Below are 25,139 nucleotides of genomic sequence, written 5' to 3' on the forward strand. Positions count from 1 at the left end.
TAGTTAAAAGACCAGTTTGAAATAGAAATAATTTAAATGATAGTTGATCGTATTTCTCATCATAATTTAATTGACTTAAGTATATATTATCAACAATAAACGATGGATCCTTCATAGCGAGTAGCATAAATTCTGTATCCATGAAAGCTACATTCATAAAATGTTTCAGATTCTTTGACTCCCAAATAAAACTAGATGATATGCCTTCCTTACGTAAAAATTTTTGAATATACCATGGATGATAAATTGTTTCTTTACTAAACTTACAAAATTTGTAGCCACCATATTGATGTTTTAAATATGCTAATAATTCGTCTTTTGTTTTATTATGTTCATGACACTTTTCATCTAATTTATCTTCAAAAACTGTAATCAATTCAGAGTGTGTATAGCCACATATGGCATTTACATTTTCATCAAGTGTTATGTCTACAAAATTGTTAACTGAATTATTAAAAATTTTTGTCATATATAACTTTGCAGCACCTGTTATCAATACCATTTGAATCTTACTTTTTAAAATATAACTTGTTAAAATAGAATAAAATTCTTGCATGACTTTAGTTAATTCTTTTTCATTTTTCAAATCAGAACTGCCATTATATAATGGTTCATCATATTCATCAATTAAAATGACGACTTTAGATTCATAACCATTTTTTAATTCAACTACACCTTCTATCATACTTTTTAACATGGTTTGTATAGTCCAGGAATTATGATCAACTTTAATGTAATACCGTTTACAGTTTTCTATTATTCCATGAATCAGATCATTTTCAAGATCTGCACTACTTTTCGAAAACTTCTGCATTAAAAAATCAAATTTAAAAACTGGATATTTTTTCCATTGGTATGTTGGCGATTTTCCGATAGCAGTATTTTTAAATAATTTTTTACTATCTTCGCCTTCACATATTGTAGCAATCGTTTTTAACATTGTTGTTTTTCCAAACCATTTTGGTCGTGTTATAAAATAACAACCTCCTCCTTCAATTAGATTTTGAAAATATTTCGTTTTATCCACATAGTATCCACTTTTAATCTTTTTTCTAATATTACCATTCAGCATTGCATTAAACTAAAATATAAATTTAAAAATAAATTTAATAAATTATCATTTAATGTAGATATGTTAGATAAAATCAATCTCAAAATATTATTAACTTACATTTTTCTTGTAGATTGGGTTAGTTCCAGATTCTTTAGCAATCTATTAATTTAACAAATAAAAAGAAAATAATTTTTATTAATTTTTCAATAAATTATATAAATTTTAATTAATAATCAATTTACAATATACTATAATGTGAAGTTTAAATTTTTTTATTTTCTTTAATAAAGTCAAAGTATCTAATAGTACTTGAAACAGCAAATTGCTTGTTGCATAATGAAAAAACAAAACGATTTTGTATTCTATTAAAAACATCAAGTAGGATAAAGCTTATTATAATTACATCAACAAAAATAATAAATCAATGAATTACCTCTTTTTCTTCTTCAAGTTTTTCTCTCGATTTTTCAATTAGCCTTTCTAATAAAATTTTATTCTCAATAGAAAATCGATTATTTGGACAGATATCTTTATAATCCTCAGGATTTTCTTTAATGTCTTTTTCTACGAGTTCTATTAATTTTCTCCGATCACTCCAATCCAGTTCAGCTAAAATTGAAACATCATTGATTTCATTTTCTCCCAGTATATGTTTCATAAATAGAGTTATAGGTTTGTTGTTATTTAATTTTTCAAGTTCTTGAATAAATTTTGATTCTGAAATTAATTTTTAAGAAATTAATCAATATTTCAATTCAACTATATTCAATATGCAATTCTATCTATAAATATAATTGCTACCTTCTGATGATTCTGGTACATCTTGATTAGCTAGTGTAGATTTATCATATTTGGATAGATTTGCAGCATCTACATCTGTTGTTATTGATAAAGGCTGTTGACACAAAAATTAATTATTTTTTTTTAAAATGACTAATATTGTTGTATGAATGAAATATGCTATGAATTAAAAATATTCTCATGAAATTTATACTGTTGATGGATCTACCAAGTCGCCATCATTCAAGTTAAAAAAAAAAACAAAGTCAATTTAAATATACTTATTAAAAATATTATATAAATATGAAAATAAATATATGAAATTAATTATTAAAAAAATAAAAAAAAATAACTATTATTTGAAAAAAAATAATAATTGAATATTTATTATTGATAAATTTTTAAATGTTTATAAACTTACTTGGCCAGCTTTAATCTTATCCATAATTTACTCTGTATCTATATTAACAAGAAAAAATAAAAAAAAGGAAACTAATTAATTATTACACGAAAATAGATGATAAAAAAACAAAAAGTTAGTTAAAGAATAAAGTAAAAAAAAAAAGCATTTAGTACCTGTTAATTGTTGTTAACTTGTTGTTAATTTATCAAGTGTTTTTGTCTTGTTTGCAGTTAAATTGACAACAGATTGTTCTTCTTTTAATGAAATAAATTATTTTTTATTTTTTAGTTTATTGATTTACCCACTGATTTTATTAGTTAATTTTTTTAGAATAACAAACAATTTTAATTAATATCAATGAGTAAAATGATGTGTGTGTATCACAATTAATTATTATTATTTATCACAAAAAATCTTTTCACGACTTGCAAAAACTACACGTGTTAATAATTTCACAACGTGTGATTTGTTTTATATATTTCAAGAAGACGAGAGACCAGGATATAATATATATATTGTTGAAAAAAGAGATTACTTTTTTATCAACAATTAAAAATGCTTTTATGATACAATAAAAAATTTGTTAACAATAATTACAATAGATAAACTATACATCTAATTATTCCAACTACTTAAAAATTAAATTTCAATTAAGCAATTTTAATTAATTGTTTGGCAATATAGCTTTCTCGCTAAAATTTTCCAACAAATAAATTCTATAATTTTTCTTCTAAAAATTTGACCCAAAAAATAAATAAAAATTTTCTTAAAATATTTTTAAAAAATAATGTCATTCAAAAATAAATTTATGTCGAGAAAATTCATTTGTTATTAATTTATTTTTTTTGAGAAGAAGAAAGTCATGGAATTATTTATAAAATTTAACTTTAAAATAATAATAAGAAATCAATTTTTAATTTTTTTATTATTTGAGCTTCTCTAAAATATAATTTAATTGACTAATATACATACATTTAAAAGTAGTAACAATTACATCTTCTCTAGTAGGCTCACAGGCATCTTGACTTTTGTCTGTCATCAATTCATGAGTCAATTGATAAATTTCTTGTATTACATCACAAAGATACATGTGATATGCGGTTGACTCGCATTGTTTATTATTATATGGCCACTTACAGAAATTTGACTGCAAACAATCAATGAAGACTTTAGCATCTCTATCTTTTAAGATTTTCAATTCACCGTAATTCTTTTTTTTTAAATTAGAAAAATAAGAATTATATTCAAATCTATGTTCTAGTAATTCTTCAGCTTCTTTGTTAGGGATCTTTAACGTGTATTTTTTTGTTTCTTTATTATAATTATCGATTGTTAAAAGGCCAGTTTGAAATAAAAATGATTCAAGTGAAATTTGATCATATTTGTCATCAAAATTAAATTGACTTAGGTCTTTATCATTAGCAAAAAATAATGGGTCCTTTAAAGCAAGTAACATAATTTCTATATCCCCAAAAGCTACAGTTTGAAAATTATTTGGATTTTTTGCTTGCCAAATACGGACTATTCTTTCATGAAAAAAAAAATTTAAAATAGACCACGGATTATAAATTGTTTCTTTACCAAACTTACAAAATTTATAGCCACCATATTCACGTTTTAAAGTTACTAATAATTTATCTTTTGTTTTATTAAGTTCACGACACATTTTATCTAATTGATCTTCAAAAACTGTAATTAATTCAGAGTGTGTATAACCACATATGGCATTTACCTTTTTATCAAGTGTTATGTCTACAATATTATTAACTGAATTATTAAAAATTTTTGTCATATATAACTTTGCAGCACCTGTTATCAATACCATATGATTCTTATTTTTTGAAATATAACTTGTTAAAATAGAATAAAATTCTTGTATAATTTTAGTTATTTCATTTTCGATTTTCTTTTCACAACTTCTATATAATGGTTCATCATATTCATCAATTAAAATGACCACTTTAGATTCATAGCCATTTTTTAATTCAACTCCACCTTTCATCATATCTTCAAATAATTTTTTTATACTCTGAGAATCATCATCATATTTAATATTATACGCATCGCAATTACTTTTTAATCCATTTATTAAATGATATTTAAACTCTTTGACTTTTCTCGCAGATATCTTTGCAAAATTAAATTCAAAAACTGGATATTTTTTCCATTGATATGTTGGCGATCTTCCAATAGCTGTATTTTTAAATAATTCTTTACTATCTTTGCCTTTACATATTTCAGCAATCGTATCCAACATTACTGATTTTCCAAAACGTCTTGGTCGTGTTATTAAATAACAACCTTCTTTTTCAATTAGTTTTTGCATATATTTTGTTTTATCTACATAGTATCCACTTTCCATTATGGTCATAATACCACCACTTAATACTTGAAAAAGCTAAAATATAAATTTAATAAATTGTCATTTAATATAGACATGCCAGATAAAATCAAACTCAAATAATAATAATAATAATTGTTAACTTACATTCGTTAACTTACAGACATCAATTGGGTCTGCAGTTACAGGTTCTTCAGCAATCTATTGATTTCAATCAATCATTGATCAAAAAATCATTATTATTAAAAAAAAGTATTGATAATTATTGAAACAACTATTATATTAGAATTTCAAATAATTACCTTGATTTTTTTTGTTTTTTTTTTCTTGGAAATATTGCTATAATTATTTTGAGCAACTTTGTTTGGTGTTGATTTATCTACATCCATTTCACGTTTTCTTTTTTTAGTTGGTTTATTTTTTTCTTCCTTTTTATCAGTTAAATAATCAACATCTTTAAAATCTTTATTAATTTTATTTTTATTTTTTTCTTGTGATTTATTTTTAATTGGAACAACCAATTCTTCATCTGCTTCAGCTTGACATTCAAGTTGTTCATCTTTTTCACGTTTTAAACGTTCTTTTTTGTCTTTTTTTTTTCTTTTTTTTTTACTATCTTTAACATTTTTTTTTGCATTATTAACAATATCTTCTTTGACGTTCATTTTTTTATCATTTGTAACTTTTAATTTACGTTTAACTGGAGCAACTAGTTTTTCATCTATAATGTCCATTGTTAAATCATCAATATCATCAATTTTTGTGTTATTGTTTTTATTATTTTTTTTTGCTTTTGATTTTTTTTTTACTGGTCCAATCAATTGTCCTTCACCATCAACATCAACATTACTATCCCTAAATTAAAAAAAAAAAAAATAATAAAAATTATCATTAAAAATTAATCATTGTCATAATCATCATCATCATTTAGCATGATTTAGCGTATTTTAATTTAATTATTATTAAAAGCTCAACATACATGTCCACCCTAACCTGTACATATAGACCAGATGGCAAGTCTGATAAATAATAAATATTTAATGCCAGCAAATTACCTTCATCACATGGAGGTGTATAAGGAGGGTAATCTCTCGAATTTCACTGAAGCTCACAGAATGGAGCAAGTCAGTACACATTATCGCCAGTGACGGCGCTAGTAGCAAGAAGATCCAAAGTCACATGTTGTTTTTGTTTATATTTTTTTGTGTAGCTCGCCTTCATTATGTTATTACATTACATTTATTTTAAAATGCACCCGACAAGCTAAGGAATTAATGTTGCTTACCATATAGGTAATTTCTTTATAATCACATCAATTCTTTAGCTTCATCTTTTTTTTTAGCTACTGTTTTCATTTGGTATTTTTTTTATGATAATGTTTTTTACTTTAATGTTAAATAAATAATTTGGAATAAATAATACGGATTTGTATGGTGATAGAAAAACCATGCTGATGGATCTCTTTTAGGATTGTTGTAAGATAATTTATATCACAATTATTTTAATGATAATATAAATAAATAATTAATAAATATCATTGTTTACAGATTGAGAAAAAAGAACGTGTTCATTTTTATTTATTTATGCTAGATGTACATAGTAAAATTCATCAAGTTAAAAAAACAATAAAACGTGTTTATAGTAGTACAAAACTTTGACCATTTGATCCAATACCACTAGTTGCTGATATGATTATTGAAAAATCATAGCTATTATGTTTTGATAAATTTCAGACAAGATAAAATTAAATTTATAAAAAATCATGATGAATTAAAAACATTAAATTTAATATTTGATAATCATAGGTAACTGATATTGCTGGTATCTTAATAAAAAAAAATACCAAGCACAAGCAAGAGACTAAAGAAAAGATGAAACTAAGAAATTAATGCAGCAAAAGGAATTATGTGGTACAAGCCTTATCAACTCCTTATAGCTACATTTTTTTCTTCAGATACTGCTTGTTCTTGGTATTTTAATTTATTATAATGTATTAATTCAATTTTATTTGTTAAATAAATGAGAAAAATTCCAAGGACAAACAATAGCCAAAGAAAAAATCGAGCAAAAGAATTAATGCAGCCAGAAAAATAATTGGATAGGCAGCATTAATTTCAGAACTCCATTTTTTCCTTGGCCTCTGCTTGTCTTTGGTATTTATTATTTAGTAAACAAATAAAATTATAGCAATATATTTTAATAAAAAAATAAGCAAGCAGTGGAAAGAAGTGGTGGAGGAGCAAGGAATTAATGCTGCTTACCACATAATTTCTTTGGTCACATCAATTCCTTATCTTTGGTCTAATAGTAGCATTTCCATTTTCCAACTGAATCATCTGGGTCTTGTATTTTGATAAAATTTTTACCCAATATCAATTTAGTATAAAACTGAATCAAGTTTATAATTTTATACAGTATATAAATAAAATTTCTCTTTGTAATCCACTTTCATATAAATCATCTCTGTTTATGTAACAATATGTTAATGATTGCAATAATTACACGATCAAATAATTCAGTAAATAATGGTTTCAATATCGTTGCATCAGCATCATCAAAACATATATTAGCCATGATTTTCAATAATCATATCAGCAACTAGTGGTATTGGATCAAATGGTCAAAGTTTTGTACTACTATAAACACGTTTTATTTTTTTAACTTGATGAATTTTACTATGTACATCTAGCATAAATAATAAAAATGAACACGTTCTTTTTCTTTTCTGTAAACAATGATATTTATTAATTATTTATTTATATTATCATTAAAATAATTGTGATATAAATTATCTTACAACAATCCAAAGAGATCCATCAGCATGTTTTTTCATCACCATACAAATACAAATCCGTATTATTTATTCCAAATTATTTATTTAACATTAATAAAAAACATTATCATAAAAATAATGAAAACAGTAGCTAAAGCAAAGCTTAAAGAATTGATGTGATTATAAAGAAATTACCTATATGGTAAGCAACATTAATTCTTTAGTTTATCTTTCTTACTGACACTGTTTGTCCTTATTTTATTAAAATAAATTGCTTTAATTTTATTTGTTAAATAAATAATGTATTATGTGTTGTATTATTTTTACATAATGAAGGAATCTCTAACTGAGCTAACAAAAGCCGCTAGCGTCTAGCGTCATCACCGGCAGAAAAACGTACTGACTTACCTGTTCCAACACAGCTACACAACGTCACAGATTACCCTCCTTGTTAAACTCCATGCTTCATCAGAATTTAATAATTTTATTATTTAACCAATTGCTAAATTTATGAAATAATTAAATATATACCTAATTACACCGGTGTTAAAAATTACAGAAAATTAATAAAAATACAGTATCCCTATTTTATCTCTATATTTTTTAAGATTGAATTTTTTATTTTTTTTATCGTTTTGGGGTGAATCATTCTTGACCCGCAAGTCGCAACATTTGACCAACAATACCAACCCAGATGTTAATAATTAAATTAAAAAATAAATTACAAATTATAAATAAAAAAAAATTAATACAAATAATTATTAATTACAAAAATTCAAGTTGTTTATTTATTTTTCCAAGTTGATATCAATACGCATGCGCATCCGCCATTATAATTTGTTATTATGATGATTATTATGTCATTTTGGTAAAGAATCACCTGGCAAATTTACAGGTCTTGATAATATATAAAAATTTAATTTAATAAATAAAATAACAAACTTCAAAATGTCACATGAAGGTGAAAAATTAACCGGTATCCATAAATTTTTAAACAGTACGACAATGGAAGGTCGTGCAAATGTAAGTCATTGATTTAAAAAAAAAAAAATTTCATTACTGCTCTCATAACCTTAACTTTTATTTAATGTAATTTTTTTTTCTTGTTAATATATTACCTTATACAATGATAATAATTTATAATTATATGTGTTATTCCAGGTTGCAAAATTAACACTTGGTGTTTTGGGTCTTGGCATTGCATATTTGGTATTTAAACCAAAAAAAACAAAAACTCCAACTCAATAAGAAATATCAATCATCGGGATGTAGCCTATCAAATGATGTAAATTATGTAACAACATCTAAATTTTCTTTTTGTCTCGTCAAAAATAAATACTTTACCGATATTAATTATCAAATTTTATTACTGTTCTTATTTTTTTTTCGATAATTTTTGTATATTCCTATGATACTTGTTTGACATATTGATGTATTTTTTTTTTTATTTAAATCACTATTTACAAGTTGTATTGATTTGTCACCTTGTCTACAAGCTAGTAATTCTCAAATTATCCAACTACATTTATAAAAATTAAAACATTTATAAAAATCAAAATTTCAAATAAATTTAAAATTAAATCCAATAAACCATTTTTAATTTTTACCAGTGGAAAAAGAGCTAATGACATTAATTGTCAATTTTTTTTTGATAACAAGTTAGCTAAATACCTGGAAAAAAAAATACAATTATTTTTTGTTTGTCTAATTGAAATGTTGTTCTATTAGAGGATTTTGATTCGAAATAATTTCTAATGTTGATTCTTGATTTTTGTTGGCTTGGAGAAAAATTCATCAACATCTATTTTACAATCCCTGACATTGGGATTGATAGTTGGACCCTTTGAACCTTTAGAAAATAATAAAAAAATATTTTTCGTTATGTATTTTAGCTACAATAGAAATATTAAATTTATAAAAAAATTATTTCACTTTGAAACAATATTAATTCAAAGAAATTTGTTAAAGAAAAAAACAACTGGAGTTTATTACAAATTGCAATAAAATATTTATCTATTTTTTTAAATAATTTAATATATTAACAAATTAAATAAAAATAATTTAAAATTCATTATTTTCAATTTTGAATACAAAGTATAATTTAAATTATTTAATAATTTTTATGATCTATTGTAGCACGACTGACAATGATGATAAATTACAGCATATAAATTTTGATTGGTTAATCCAAGAAATAGTTAAACGACAAAATTTAAAACTTTGCAAATTTTTAAGTTGTCCAGATATAATTTATCAACCTTGACTATCAAGAGGCTTGATATTAAATTTCCCGATCATCAATTTTCTCAATGACCAATTACTAAAATATCTAAAAATATATCATATCACGTTGATGAATAGTTATTTGATAAAAATTCCAACAAGTCAGACAACATTAACATGATTATCATCTAGACATTATTATTTTTATTACAACTAAGATTCTCAGTTGCAATTTAATTTTAAACTGTAAATTTAATCCAAAAAAAAAAACTCAATATAACAGAAAAATTACAAAAAATTATTTAATTTAAAAACCAATTAATAATAATTAAAATTAATTTGATAATTGGTTTAAAAAAAATCAAAATCACATGGAAAAAAAAATATTCCAATCATAAATGAAGCAATTTTAAATCTGAAAAATATTTAAAAATTAATTTTCAATAATTTTAAAACAATATAATTATTAGCTATTTTAATTTGTATGTAATTCTTTAGTTTATTAGCACAAATATAATCAAGCCAAATTGTATTTAAGGCCGTACATAATATTTTCCCATAATAGTTATTAAACAGGAAAATAATTCAAATTATTTTGATGCTTCTCGTAATACAATTTATATCTCATCTTGAGTTTCTGTATTTGTTAATATTAATATATGACATACATTAAAACAATAATAAATATTTTTAAAAATATTAAATTGTTCATTGTTTTGCATCATCATTTATATGAAAATTTTTGGCAATTGATTGTGGTTCAATAATTATTCAATATTGATACCTCATTTACCCAACACATTTGGGTCACTCTAACGATTATCTCAAACGAAAAAAAAAATAATATAATATAATATAAAACAGAATATAATTTAACAAGAACACGAGGTAGATGATTGTTGATTTTATTTATTTTAATCATCTTCATCGTGTCCAAATAACACTTTATATTTTTTTTTATTTTTTAAAACAACTGCCTGGTAATAGACTCATCATGGTTTTTTTAAAATTTGATGTGTATACACACACTGACCTGCATGATGATTATGTATGTGTTTACAATTGATACATTATTATCATAAAAATAATGTTTTATATTATCATAATGAAACAAATGATATTATTGAAGACACATTCACTTGTTTTATAATCATCTTGTAATATTTAAACTTAAAAATTTGTACGAGATTATAGTATTTCCCAGGTGGTTATTTAAAAAATTATATTTTTCATTATATTTTTTGTTTTGTCTATTTAACGGTCATTTAATTATTTATTATTTTAATTAAATTTTTAAATTTTTCATGATAAATAATCATACATTTCTATTACAATTATTATTTCATTCATTCGTCTATTTTCTTTTTCGAAATAAAAACAATTTAACATAAAAATTTAGTTGAATTTTATATGAAATTATTGATATTATGTTGAAGTATAGTAACTATATAGTAACGTAAAACACAATATATTTTTTATGTATTATTAAACATTAAATATTGATTTGAAAAAAAAAAAAAAGAAAAAATGTAATTTTCAGTATTATTTTCTTCAACTATTGTACACGAGTTTATGATAATCGTGACTAGAGTCAGGAAATTTGCATTTTGAAAACAGCAACAACAACATCAACAACAACAACGCTATTTATTATTATTATTTTTGTTTGTAATTGTAATTTATAATTAATATTTATTATACATCAAAAAGCAAAATTCCCGAGACTATTTTTTTTTTTCATTATTCTACATACAATAATACAATACACATTATTATTTTTTTTTTATCGGGAATAAACTGGAGTGAATACGAGAACAATAATAACAAATACAATATGAATTGATGAAATTTAGTTACATAATTATCAAATTTAAACAAAAAAAAATAATAATAAATTTTATCACTGAAAATACTAATGATTTATAAAAAAAATTTAATGTTTAATTTTAATTTTCAATCTTTATCAACAACAACAAAAAATTACTATTATTATTATTAAAACTAAATTAATTAATTCAGTCAATTATTCATATATATTATTCGGAGTTCAACAAGTTAATTGAAACAAAAAAAAAAAAACAAAAAAATGTACAAAAATTTATGATAATAATAATTTATATATTTTGTTCATTTTTTTTTTGTTTATTTTCTTTTTTTTTTTTTTTTGAAATAAATATGTGAATTATTATCCATCTTGAAACCCGGCTTCAATAAGGAATAAGGCCAAATTATGTCAATAATAACAAAAAAAAAAAATAAAAGAAAAAAAATGAAACAAAAAATTAATTGTTAATAGTAGTTATAATAATTGATAATACATAATCATGCGATATTCATGATAAGACTAGAGACGATCATTTATCAAGTCGAGTCATGTGATTTTTTTTTTTATAATTTATAAATAATAATGATTATCATTTAAATCAGTATGTATTATTACAAAAATTTATCTTAAACTAAGCACCTCGTTGTTGAGACAAATATGTTGTTTTAATTATTCGTTTTTCGACTTATTATTATGGAGTAATTGTTTTTATTTTTAATGTTTAAATAGTCATTAGGTACGCGAAGATAATTTTTTATTTTAATAATAATAATTTGTGAAACTGGGATATTTCTTTTGTTCCTTGTTTGATAAATTTTCTACTACTCAATTCGAAATTAAATTTACACATTTGTTAACCGTAAAGCCATATCACGCATTTAATACTATTCTGTTATACATATTTTTAAAACAAAAAAGTATGAGACCAACTATCCATTTGTTTTTTTAAATTTGTTCTTAAACATTTTTGTTTTTTACGGTTATTTATATATAGTATTTTAAATTAAATTTTCACAGATAATAACAAGACAAAGACATTTTTAATTAATCACTGGCAGTATTGTGAGTAATGACTTGAAAAAAAAAAAATTAATAATAAATAAATAAATCAAGATATAAATTTAGTAACTATTAATGTTAATAAACTAGGCTCCAGCAAAACCATAAACTTCTAGTACACGAATTTCGAAATCACCGGATGCACACAGAGGAGGATTGTTGAATGTCGAGCATCGATCTGTTTTACCAAAACGTATGTTTTCGTCCATCCAAATTGCTTGTCCATCACTGGAAAAAAATTTTTTTAACATATTATTATTGAGCAACAAGTGTCGAATAAAAAACAAACATAGAAAAACTATTTTACAGCTTAAATTTTTACATTATTAACGAAATAATTCTACACGTAAATTTCGAAATGATAATTATTATTAATAAAAAATTAACCAATCTTAATTAATTTTTTATTAAATTAATTGTTGGTAATTGTAAAAGACACTTACCCTCCACCAATTGTTATCATTTTAGCATCAGCAGCCATAAATAATTCAGCTGAATGATGCATTCTTGAATCAGTGTGTGATGAGTCCATTCCAACCCAAGGATATTTTGCACGTTCTGGATATAAACTAAACAGGAATGTTTCGCCCGTACCAAAATAAGCTTGTCTTTGTCCTTTGTCATCTTTTAAATTTCTTTCACACCATCTTGTAGAACAGTAGGCACCAAATACCTTATCAAACAAAAAAAATAGATAAATAAATTATTTAATTTAAATTTATAATTTTAAAATGAATTAACAAATTTTACCTCATTGTTGCAAGTTTTAATCATTAGTAATGTAGGCTCGTGTTGTTCAACTCTTACGTAGAATGTCGTTAATGAACATCCATGTTCCTCAGTTGTATAAAGTAGTATTGGTTGATACATTGTTATTCTCACTGGCAGCCATGACCAAAGTGTAAATAACTATTGTAAAAATTCAACAAAATTATATATTAGAATATTTATTAATTTTTTTACATCTTAAAACACACACATGGGATAAATATTTACATATTTTTTTTATTATTTATCTCATGATATACATATTATTCATGCATCATCAAATGCTGAATAATTTTTCTTCATCAATTTTTTATTTTTACAGCATTTGATATTACGTTAATAAATCATTTTTTTCTCCAGCAAAAAAAAAAAAATAACTCGCTAAATTTACAATGGAGAATAGAAAAAAATTATCGTTGATGATGATCACTTGAAATTGCTTGGTTATTTTTTTATTTGTGGAGTTGAAAATTTTTTTTTAACGAATTATGTATCTATTCATTCTGAGGTGTGTTTATTTATTTTCTATTTAATTAATACGTGAAAATATTTTTTCTTTTACTTGAAGAGAAACATTTCGATTAATTTTTCATACTGGTAAAAAAAAATTTCGAAACTGTGTTAAAATTTACAGAGGTGTTTGTCTTGTTCAGTATGATAATTTAAATAATATTTTCATGTGTTAATTGAATGAAAAATTTGGGGTTTACATACTTCTGGAAAATTTTATTTTATAGATCAACACACCCCGATGAATAAATACATAAGTATGACAAATCAGGGCTTTGGATTTTGCCTCACTATCTTGGATTGTCACTGTCGAAACAAATTATTAATTCAAAGGGAATTTTTCGATTCAATATAAAATTCGAAATTTGAAAAATTGATATACCTAAATTCGATTTGATTTATAAATAATAATAATAATCAAAGTTGAAAATAAGAAAAAAAAAATTAAGTTGAATTTAATATTTTTAGAGAATTTGAAGGTTTAAAGATAAAATTAGTTGCGAAAAAATCCAACACAGTGAGACGTAAATAAAAGCCCTGATAAATCAAAATTGGTATGATAAATATTTAATAGAATAAAGGCTTATTTTGTCATGCAAATAAAAAAATAAATAGCATTGTTTAAAAAGTTAATTTAAATTTTGAAAATTAAGAAAAGATTTGCCCATAATAAGTTTTTCTCAATGCTATTCTTTTTCATAAAAAAACCTTAGACTTATAATTCATATTTCCTTTTTTTTTTATCGTAAAAAAATACTAAAATGCATAATTGAAAGAAAAATAATTAACAATGTTTACATAATAAATTTTAAATTGAAAAAAAGAACGAAAAAATTTTAAAATTAGCTTCAAATTTAAATAATCTAAACGCGATTGAAAAAAATAATAATTACAACTAAATAAATTAAATTTTTACTTGTAAAAAAAAAAAAAAATAATAGTAATTTAAAAGGAAAAGAGACTAGGAAAAATTTTAGTGTCAAATTGAAAAATCAGTAGTGAGAAAAGTGATGAATTTTCCCTTTGACACTAAAATTTATCGTCACACTTTCATTAAAAATATTTTTAATAATTTATAAATTGTTTAGTTTTGTATTAATAAACGTGTAAAAAACAAAAAAATTTCAAAAATAATATATAGATAAATAAATTCATAATTTACATGCGACAAGTATAAATTTCATACAAAAAAATTATAAAAAAAAGCAGACATTTAATAAACAAAAACAATTTAAATCATGCATCATGCAATAAAATTCAATTCAACATATTCTTATCCATAAAATAAAAAAATTATATATAAATATTTTAAGTATAAATAATGACATTTTAAAACTAGAACGTAAATTTTAAAACCTTAAAAAAAAAAAAACTATAAATCGATCATGATAATGACAGTCAACAATTATTCACTTCAATTTTTTTTGGCCAAAAATACAAAATTATATATAATATTTTGGCAAACAGGCTCCATGGCTTTTTAAAATATAAAAATATTTTTTTTATTTAAAAAATATATCGCAAATAATATCAACTAGTAAGCATATTACGCAGATAAATATTTATTCAATCGAAACGGCTTCATAAAAATTATACAAACTATTTGAATGAAAAAAAAAAAGAAATATAATTTTCTATAAATTACAATATCGACATGCTCAAACAGCTAAAAAAAATTCTTCAAATTTTAAATATTTTCTCCCAGCTATTATTTACATAATTATTGTAATTTATCGAGGATCTCCACGAAGAAAATGTACTTACATCAGGCACATCTAAGATCTGGGAGTTTACCATCTGTATGGGATATACGCCCATTGATAGTGCTCGCGGCCCAGGACTGTGTGCACCCTATCAATCCATCACCAAAACCCGTCACAAAAAATTCACATTTTTTGTGTTTTAATTATATATTTTTTTTGTTTTTTTATTAACGTCCAATCCAGATTACGCAGCATGACAGTAAGACAATAAATATAAGACCGTTGTTTATGTTAAAAATTCATATTTGGTTTATCATTTCATAATTATTCTGTTGACTTGATGACGTTGAAAATATATTATAAATTTAAAAAATTTTCATATTGACAGATAAATCATTTAAAAATCTTTTTTTCACATTTAAAAAATATTACGTTTCGAAAAAATGGATCAGTATAATTACGTGATTATTTTTTTCGAAAAAAAAAAAAATAAAACATACTAAAACATGGATTTTATAAACAACATTTAACCAGTGAATTTTTTTTTCAGGTTTATAGTCAAGTTATTGATCATCAAAAAAAGACTTGAAAAAAATTTGTCACATCAATTAATCAAAAATGGTTTTTTTATAATTTGACACCAAGCTCTAGGGTTACAAATTATATGCTTAGTTTGATCGTGAAACAAAGTATTTATATTGATTTGTTGTTTTTTCTTGACAAATTTTATAGTACGAGAAGCCCTTTAAATTCTCCCTCTTTTGTAAAATCCAAATTATTGATTAGCCTATATTTTTTCCGTTTTTATTATTTTTTTTTTCTATATTTATTGCTGTCTTAATATCACCGAATTTAAAAGCTGATGTTTTGTATATTTTTATAAATTTTATATGCTTTTTTTTCTAGTAAATAAATATTATTTAAAATTCAACCGTTGAAATAAAAATAATGAAAATAATGTCCTGTATTATAGAACACAAATATTTAAAATATATAAAAATTTGTAATCGCATCAACAATAAAAAAAAAACCTTTATAATTTTTTAAATAAAACTTTTTTGATTGTTTTTTTTTTTTATTGAAATAATCTGCAATTTACGGTAAACTTTTTTACAAGTTTCGAAAGGTAATAGGTAAGGGTATTGGAACGAGCAACATTTGACCTGCCTAATGATTTATCAAGGTGTGTAATAGCAGGTGTGAGAGTGACAGTGTTGTGTGCAAAATTGATTTTAAATTAAAATTTTTAAAAATCAAGAATGCATTTTTAATGACAGGAATTTTGATCAACCAAATACCTCAAGCGTTAAACTGGGTCAAATCCAATTTCGAAATCAATATTTGTAAAAATATTTCTCCACAAATTTTAGTAAAGAAATTATTGATTTTTTGTTATTCGAAATGAATTTTCGAAATTGATGGTATATTTTATCTACCATTAGAAAAATTTGGAGTAATATTTTTCTAATATAGCTGAGTAAAATGTTAGTAATAAGTAGCTAAAAGCCAAATCCCTAGCTCACCCTATATCAAAACTCCGTCCATTAAAAAAGCACCCCTATGAATAGTTTCAAAGTTTTTCAACTTTTTTTCCCTTATTGCTCATCCAATATCATCCCCTTAAATAGTTAATATATTCTCATTGGCTTTTCGTTATGAAAAACTTTTGTATTCACGCGTCTTTATAAACCTTGAAGAGTTATTTTGAGAAAATACTTCAAGTTATTGATTTTATTTAATCAATAACAAAATTTTCAAAGAATTTACCAAACTATTCTTGACACAATATGACGTCAGTAGTTTTTTTTTTTTGGGCAGGTACTTTGGTAGAGTAGCTTTTTGATATATTATTTTCAATTTAATTATTATCTAGAACAATATTCACAATATTTACTGAAAAATTTGGGGCATGTGAAACCAGCCAATCAATGATCATTTATTTTTATATAATTTATATGCAATTTTGGCTTTATCTATCAATTGTTTGGCTGTTTTCACAATAACATGTAGTTTGCTTGTTAAGCTTTACGCGGGTTAAACGTTAAAATGAAAAGACCATTCAAATATTATAAAAGCACATTGGCAAAAATATTATAGACTTTTAATACTTTATAAATGAATTGTAAAAATGTTCGTAAAAATTTTTTATTATTTTGTTTACATGCTCCGGTGAAGCATCAATCAAGCAAAAATTTTTGATGAAAAATAAAAAATTCTCAAGACGTCAAATATTTTATTGACTAATAAATAAAAATATTTTCATGTAATTAAATTTAAATGACATAAAAACATGTGCTTTTTTAAATTGCAAAATATTTCTATAGCTAAGGAAAAAAATAGTAAAGATTTTTCGAAATGATTTCGACTGATGACCGAAAGAAAAATGCTCAATTAAATTTAGCTGTAGTATAATTTTTGAATGGCCCGAAACAATAGACAAAAAAAAATAATAGAACAGAAAGTGTTGTGAGTTATTTTCTATATAAAACAAACTAGCAGGATAAATAAACAAATAGTCCAAGGGCAAAAGATAGCAGCATAAAACTAAACGCCATATTTTCGATAAAGTATTAATTATACAATACCCTGTCTTTGTACGTGTCTTCGCACTCTTTCTGAAAACAAATTAAAGCAGTGAGAAAATTTTATTCGCACTAACAAATAGATGAATGAAAAAGTGTGAAAAAAATAATAATAAATTAAGTAAAAAATGTTTAGGCGCGTTATTAGTTTAATTTAACAAAAAAAAAAAAATTAAAAAAATAATTATTGCATTAAGATTAAAGTGGCAAAATGTGTGTTTAGTAACCTAAACTAAATGAGGCCCAATTTTATCCGTAAGTAAGTTTTATATTAGGATAAGATTGTGTAACAAGTAGACAGATTAATGTGTAAGTGTTTGTGGTATTTATTTTCAGCTATTATCAATTGATAATAAAAGATGCAACTAAATTTTTTGTTGCAAAAAAAATACGCGTAAATGTTCCTTAGCCAGGTGATTAAAGCAGCAATATATTGGCCCAAAAAGCAACGATTAAGGTTTCGATTTTCACCGAGAAAAAACTCATTTATTCGATTATTTTTCGTTGATATCTTTTCGTATTTTCCGAAAGATCATTAATCACTTAGTAACTCAAATAATATCCATTTTAAAACAGCTAGATTATACTGTTCAACTTCAACGATTTAATTTCGATATAAAAAAAATATTGTCTATTCAGCAGAGACGTCTCATCTGGGACCCTCTTCTCTTTTCAATACAGATGATTTTTTTATTTCAATATATAAAAACGCCCGTGTGTTTATAAATTTTTTTTAGGAAAAAAACAATTGATACTTTGTGCTTACGTTGAGAAAAATTATAAATTAATTATCGCATTTTTAAATCGTTTAATTATCAACAAATTAAACAGCATTAATTTTGCTTGTTTTCATTTTAAATTTGAAGCAAAATGCTTTGTTAAATCACTCATGATCGATGAGCTAATAATCCTCTTCTTTCACGTTATAAAATTTCCTGAATAATTGCTTATTTTAATTCCTATAAAAATATTATTCAAGATTTTTTTTTGTAAAATCTTGTTAAGGGAAATTTTAAATTTTTTTTTCATATAGAACACTGTCTTATAAAAAAATAATCATATGATGATTTTTTTTTATCATCTTTAAAAATAATGATGTATATTTATGCAAAATTTATGATCAGGTTATATCATGTTTCTTACGTAATTTAAATGATTGGATCTGATTGAATAGACCAGTATTTCCACTCAGTCTAGTTTTATAAAATATTCATTATATTACTTATCTGAATTTTTTAAATTTTAATCAGATACTTAATTAAAATAGAAATACACACAATCCCCGTGATATATAAGAAAAAAAAAAATATTAAAATAATGAATCAATATATTGTAGAGAAAAAAAATTGATAATATAAATTTTTAAATTTATATTTGAGGAACTTACCTCACGGATTGTAAGAGTATGTGACATCATTTGAATGTTGACTTGTGATTGGCTTGTAGGTAAATTATCAGTTGATCGGGATCTGGCTAATGATCTTGATCCAGTTAATACACTTCGACTTTTAAGGGACATTTCAGTACGTAAAAATACTCGTGATATGTAAGCAGAACTTAATCCGCGAATTCCAAATGCAGTCTTTAAAAATTTAGCTGGGCTAACCTGTTATTTAAATAAATAATTTTTTTATTATTTATTATAATATTTTAATTGTTGATATAATATTTACCGGTATTTGGCGACTAAATTTTGAAAGTGCTGCATCAACACCATTTTTTGTTATTTCTCCCATCCACTCTGATGTTTGTGATGATGAGTGTTTGTAAAATAACAGCACAATAGCCATTGCCATACGATATAAAACCTGTTAAATTTAAAAAAAAATAATAATATCAATTCAAAGTAATGTAAACCTTCACGGTAAATAGTAAAACAACAAGTTTTTTTTGTTAGAAAAATGTTTTTTTTTTTTTCGACAGTCGAAATCGAAATTTTATAAAATATTCTTCAAGTTTTATGTATATATTTGTAGCTGTTATTGTTTTTTGTTGTATTTTTTGTACTCATTTTAACCCCTGACGTTCTTGAAAATTTACCACGCCCAATAATTAGTTTCTAAACACGAAAAATTCAATAAAAAAAAAGTAAAATTTCTACTAAAGACACAGCTGCTTCAGTAACTAATTATCCTAATAAAATTTCGACAACTAAAATTGTTAGAAAAACAAGTAACATTACCTCGTAATTACTAGTTGAATTTTTTAAATTATATAATTAAATACCTGAACTCGTTTAATAAAAATGCAATACTTTTTTTGATAATTTATAACAGCAATATTATTAATTAAATTATAAAATAAATTGTAAATAATTTTTAGCATTATTATTGTAATTAAATTGTACCTTTGATCCTTCGTGCAAAAACACATCCATAACTCTGACAAGATGTTGAAATGGTAATAATTGTAATATCCACCAAATCCAATCAATGTAAATTCTTTCAGCTCTTGAACCAGAACAATGCCTTGCTAAATGAACAGCTGCTGATTTAACATGTTTTTTAGTAATTTGTTCAACTGTTTTCCATGTTACTTCATAGAGTAATTTAGTTTGTGTGATAAACATTTTTTCTTTAGCAGCAACAAGACTTGCCATACAATGATAACACTCTTCTTCTACAAAAATAAAAAAATCCATTGATATATATAATTATAATACATAAGAAAATATAAATTAAATTACCTGGCATAAAGTGTAATAAAAGTGCTGTCATTGGATAAAGTGATGGACTATATGTTATATCAGGACAAGCATAACCAAGAACAGAAACAACTCTGTCAGCAACACTTCGTCCTTTTCTTGTTAAATTATATGATAGACAATGTGTACTGTCAACAAATGGTGGTAGCATTATTGATTTTTCCGGAAGTTCTATAAAGCAAAAAAATAAAGTTATTTTTTATTTTAATAATTGATACAATATTTATAAAATAAAATAATTACCAGTTGTTCCAAAAACTTGATTAACCATGTCCCAATAAAAACCATCTAGCATACTTTTTCCATGGGCATGTTGTTGACACAATGCAGGCCATAATTGTGCTCTAATACCATTACTTAATGGCCATGCATTTTCTCGTAATAATAATTTAACTTCTCTTTTTCTACCTGCTTGTAATAGTGTATTAATATCATTGAATGTTTTTAATGTTTGTTTTTTAGTTACTGGAGATTCTGGTTGTACAACAATATTCGATGTATCGACATGTGGTGGAAACACATCGTCGATATCGGTGTTTGTTTCTTCTTCAAGTACCGACAACATATTAGATGAATTATTTATTGTCGGGGATGATGAATGTGTTGTTAATAGCATGGCAACATCATCAACTCTACGGCGCACAACAAGCCATCTCTACTGATGTTGATGTCCGTAGAGATGCCTATGTAAGATCAACTGAAGTTTTAATTTTCATTATCTAAAAACAAACAATAATTATATTTATTTAATTCAAGTATTTTTTTAGCAAAACAATCAACTAAATATTCGATTAATTAATTTTTTAATTATTTAAAAATTTTTTTTTTAATTCATCATATTGACAAGAGTTTAGAAATATTTGCTGATCTAACATCAAGTGACTACATCAATTCGTTTAGAAGCTAGGTATAATTTTTTTATTTTTTTTCTTCCGGGGATAAATGCAATACAAAGTCTGGCTACCTACGTAAAAAAAAAATTTAATTTAATAATTATAACGATAAAGCTAGAAAAAAAAAAAATGTAATGATTTAAAAAATTAAAATTTTAAATGAGTCGTAATTTTTACAACTAAAAATAAGACAAAATAAAAATATAAGAGCAATTTGCTTTTTATTAATATCTTTTTTTTTAATTTGTAATAAAAATTTTTGATATCTAATGTATGTTTTGATCGTATTTATTAATTTTTTTAAAAATACATCAAACTAGTGTTGGCGAAAAAGAAAAATAAAAAAATATTATATGGCTTTCAAATCACTTGAAAAGCACTCTGAATTTATAAATATAATCAGATGATAGTAAAAGCTAAAAATGCAACAGATGAAAAAATGTTTTTATTTTAAATAAACTATGAAAGATTTAAAATAATACTTAAAATTAGCAACTTGTGTAGTTACGTGTACGATAAAATTTCTGTACATAACTAAATTTTCGTTGAAATAAAAAATAGAAAAGGTCAAGGACAAAAATTATAATTAATATTTAATATAATATTAACAAAAACTTGTATTTATAATTTAAATAAATATATTTTTAAATTGTTTAATTCAGTTGAAAAAAAAATATATAATTTTCTTTTTTCTTTTCGAATTTAACAGGTCGTAATTGTTTTTTTTTTTTTTTTATTTTTTTCGATCATTATTTTGCCAGTAATCGAAACTCATTATTTACAATGTGATACTGCGTGTGGGATGCTCCAAGTGAAATTGATCTGCCACTTAAATCACCTCAGATTTTATTTTTTTTGTCAATTTATCTTTCAATTTACAGATTTTTTTTTTTCGAAACTAATTTTTTTTTATATTTAAAAATGCTTTTAAAGGTAAAAAAAAAAAATTTCTATAAACGAATTATTTTAAAAACTGTATTATAAAATTGTCTATAATTTAAAAAAATAAATATCAAAATTAAAAAACTACAGCTGACTGAAATTGGCGCAAAAAAAACTGTCAATATTTAAGGCGTTTTTTAAAATTGGACAGTTGACAAACAAAAAATATTTACAAACTCAACTAGCATAATAAAAATGACTCTTAAATTTCACTAAAAAAAAAAGCATTTTATAAATAACATTAAATAATTTAAATAATTGTAAATTTGTTGGTAAAATAATACGTCGATAGGAAGGTGGTGGTCACAAATCACAATTGGCTGTGACATAATAATTCTGATAGGGAGGATCACGCATTCAAAATAACTTTGCAACAAAAGCCGGAAAAAATTAAAATATATTTTAAAAAAATTCATGTCATAATACATTCCTATATACATTTCCAAAAAAAAACTCAAAACTATATTTCTACAAAATTCAGAAACTTGTATTTTCATTTTCTTCTCGGTTAAATTTGTTTTTTTTTTTTCAAGTCAATAAACAAAAAGAATAAAAAAAAAAAAAAAATTTCGTGATAAATAAATTACGCTGTTGATATAATTAAATAAATTATATTTTTGTTTTTGTTGCTACGTTGACAATCCCAATTGACATCTAGATGTTATGACTGTATTAAAAAAAAATGATTTAAAAAAAAAAAAAAAATCAGCACAGCTGAAATTTCGAAATTTTTCATACTCAATCTCTTGTCGAATTATTAAAAAATAATAACAATAATAATAATTTAATTCACGTATGAATGGGCAAATTGTCAATTTTTTTTTTTGCATTATTAATGATAAATCGCGGGTGTAACGATGGCATTTATCCAATATGTTTGCCAACATTTTTGTTCTGTTCTAAACAGAATGATCTTCATATCTAGACTGAATGCTGACATCCGGGCGTATTTAATAGAAAAAATTTTATTCTTATTACTTGACTAAAACTTTACATTATAACAGTGTAAAATAATTAATTTTCCATAAAAATAATACAAAAATATATTAATGAGGATGCAGTTAAAAAAAAAAAAAAAAAGGAATCAATTTAAAAAAGGCAAATGAACTGTGTGTGGAAATAAGCCATGACAAATCCATATATTTAAGGTCGAGAATGTTACGCGTGTAATGTTAGTTGACATTGCCATTAGTACAGCTGAATGTCGTACATAGTTTTTGATTAACAAGATAAAATTGATAGAGACTGCGTGAAAAATAAAGAGGAGTAAAGTGGACATGTCAGAAAATTAAAAAAAAAAATTTATAACAATGAAAAAGGGACGACAATCAAAAGCCACCAAAATCAAATTGTTTAATCGTTGATCTTGACTAACATTTAACATCATAAATAAAGCTCATTGATAATTAAAAATTTATAATTACCGCAAGCAAGCTCCAATGTATCCAAATAAAAATTATATTTCAATTTTCAAAATTAATATCTAATAATGTCCATTGAAATAGTTGATTGATCTATTCATAAAACAGTCATCAATCCATTCCCAAAAAAAAAAAAAAAACAAAGTTATTTAATATTATTAATAATAAATAAATAAAAAAATTAAATTTTTTTTTTAGATCAAAACAGACTATTTCCTTGTTCAATATAATTTATTGTTCATTTGTCGACTTCATGCGCAATGAAACTAAATTACAAACGCAAACTTGAAGGAAAAAAAATAAAAAAAAAAATTATTCGTCAAGCACCAATATATCAAGAGACAAGTTAACTAAACACACCACTAACGTTAAATTATTATATATATATTTGTAGTAACAAAAAGGCGTAAATGTATATAATGATATCAATGTAGTTACGACATTTAGCTACAACAATGACGGATAAATATTATTCACACAGCACATAATACACACCTCAATCTTTTGTGTTTAAAAAAAAAAAAATATTACTCTTTTTTTTCGTTGCAGGCGTGCGTGTTGATCTCTCACGTTTATATATTATTTTTTTTTTTTTTTTTTATATGTAGATGTAGACTTGTCGTATCGTGCAAAAACACTGCACCGAATTATAATTAATTTGTTTGTCTCCCCACCTAGAGTATCACGCGATACAAAATGTTACTGCGAAAGATGACACTGTCCAACTTTTTACTGTGTGTATTGATGAGTTGCTTACTGTTTTATTTACAATTACACTTTGTTTATAATTTTATTATTATCATCTATTTTTATTCACAAATATTATGCTCATTTGTGTTTAGAAAAAACCGTAGAAACAAATTGATTATATCTTTTTTCTCTGATTTTTTCTATAACATGCTCTTTTTGGTTGATTGTCTTCATGTATTATTTTGTTGCTTTAGAGTTTAGACACTGACATGTAAAATTTACTCACATACTGACACATACACAACAGAGACTGTTTATTTTTTTTTTTTATTTGTTTTTATTTATTTTTTTTTACTCCCTTTTTTGGAGTAATTAAATTTGGGGGAGAATATACCGAACCAGCCCTCTAGTCATTTGACAATTGCCGCGATGTCTGCTTTACCATGATGAAATAAAATTCATTATTTT

General features: G+C 23.8%; 3 protein-coding genes across 14 annotated transcripts; 1 reads left to right on the top strand and 2 right to left on the bottom strand.

Moving 5' to 3' along the window:
• Positions 1 to 2,856: 2,856 nt before the first annotated feature.
• LOC122856554 lies at positions 2,857 to 6,844 on the bottom strand. The gene is made up of 5 exons (XM_044158231.1): positions 6,840 to 6,844; positions 4,881 to 5,433; positions 4,726 to 4,779; positions 3,232 to 4,635; positions 2,857 to 2,865 (listed from the first exon to the last, which is right to left on the bottom strand). Exons 1-5 carry the CDS (start codon positions 6,842 to 6,844, stop codon positions 2,857 to 2,859), a joined length of 2,025 nt encoding a protein of 674 aa, XP_044014166.1.
• A 1,317-nt stretch (positions 6,845 to 8,161) lies between these two features.
• On the top strand, positions 8,162 to 8,704 carry LOC122858382. The gene is made up of 2 exons (XM_044161257.1): positions 8,162 to 8,374; positions 8,513 to 8,704. The coding sequence occupies exons 1-2, from the start codon at positions 8,300 to 8,302 to the stop codon at positions 8,597 to 8,599; spliced, it is 162 nt and encodes a 53-aa protein (XP_044017192.1). The 5' UTR covers positions 8,162 to 8,299; the 3' UTR covers positions 8,600 to 8,704.
• A 2,202-nt stretch (positions 8,705 to 10,906) lies between these two features.
• Positions 10,907 to 25,107, bottom strand: LOC122858380 (GTPase-activating protein skywalker). Of its 12 annotated transcripts, none has more exons than XM_044161246.1 (11): positions 24,513 to 25,107; positions 20,969 to 21,444; positions 20,708 to 20,896; positions 20,369 to 20,640; positions 19,695 to 19,829; positions 19,409 to 19,627; positions 18,025 to 18,054; positions 15,501 to 15,587; positions 13,209 to 13,367; positions 12,902 to 13,131; positions 10,907 to 12,686 (listed from the first exon to the last, which is right to left on the bottom strand). In XM_044161246.1, exons 2-11 carry the CDS (start codon positions 21,339 to 21,341, stop codon positions 12,545 to 12,547), a joined length of 1,836 nt encoding a protein of 611 aa, XP_044017181.1. In that variant the 5' UTR covers positions 21,342 to 21,444; positions 24,513 to 25,107; the 3' UTR covers positions 10,907 to 12,544. The 12 variants fall into 12 exon arrangements, with proteins under 12 accessions (XP_044017181.1, XP_044017180.1, XP_044017179.1 ...); XM_044161245.1 differs by having other exon boundaries at positions 24,477 to 25,107; XM_044161244.1 differs by having other exon boundaries at positions 23,985 to 25,107.
• Between the last annotated feature and the right edge of the window lie 32 nt (positions 25,108 to 25,139).

This window comes from Aphidius gifuensis, linkage group LG5, assembly GCF_014905175.1.
Source record: "Aphidius gifuensis isolate YNYX2018 linkage group LG5, ASM1490517v1, whole genome shotgun sequence".
Lineage (NCBI taxonomy): Eukaryota > Metazoa > Arthropoda > Insecta > Hymenoptera > Braconidae > Aphidius > Aphidius gifuensis.

Excerpts from the sequence above, each read along its gene's own strand:
- LOC122858380 (XM_044161246.1), bottom strand. The coding sequence starts at position 21,341 with ATGCTATTAACAACACATTCATCATCCCCGACAATAAATAATTCATCT. Across the intron at positions 19,830-20,368 it reads TTTTGCACGAAGGATCAAAG|GTTTTATATCGTATGGCAAT; the intron begins GTACAATTTAAT and ends TAAATTTAACAG. Across the intron at positions 13,132-13,208 it reads TTAAAACTTGCAACAATGAG|GTATTTGGTGCCTACTGTTC; the intron begins GTAAAATTTGTT and ends TTGTTTGATAAG.
- LOC122858382 (XM_044161257.1), top strand. The coding sequence starts at position 8,300 with ATGTCACATGAAGGTGAAAAATTAACCGGTATCCATAAATTTTTAAAC. Across the intron at positions 8,375-8,512 it reads CAATGGAAGGTCGTGCAAAT|GTTGCAAAATTAACACTTGG; the intron begins GTAAGTCATTGA and ends GTGTTATTCCAG.
- LOC122856554 (XM_044158231.1), bottom strand. Across the intron at positions 4,780-4,880 it reads AAAAAACAAAAAAAATCAAG|ATTGCTGAAGAACCTGTAAC; the intron begins GTAATTATTTGA and ends TGAAATCAATAG. Across the intron at positions 4,636-4,725 it reads ATGTCTGTAAGTTAACGAAT|CTTTTTCAAGTATTAAGTGG; the intron begins GTAAGTTAACAA and ends TTTATATTTTAG.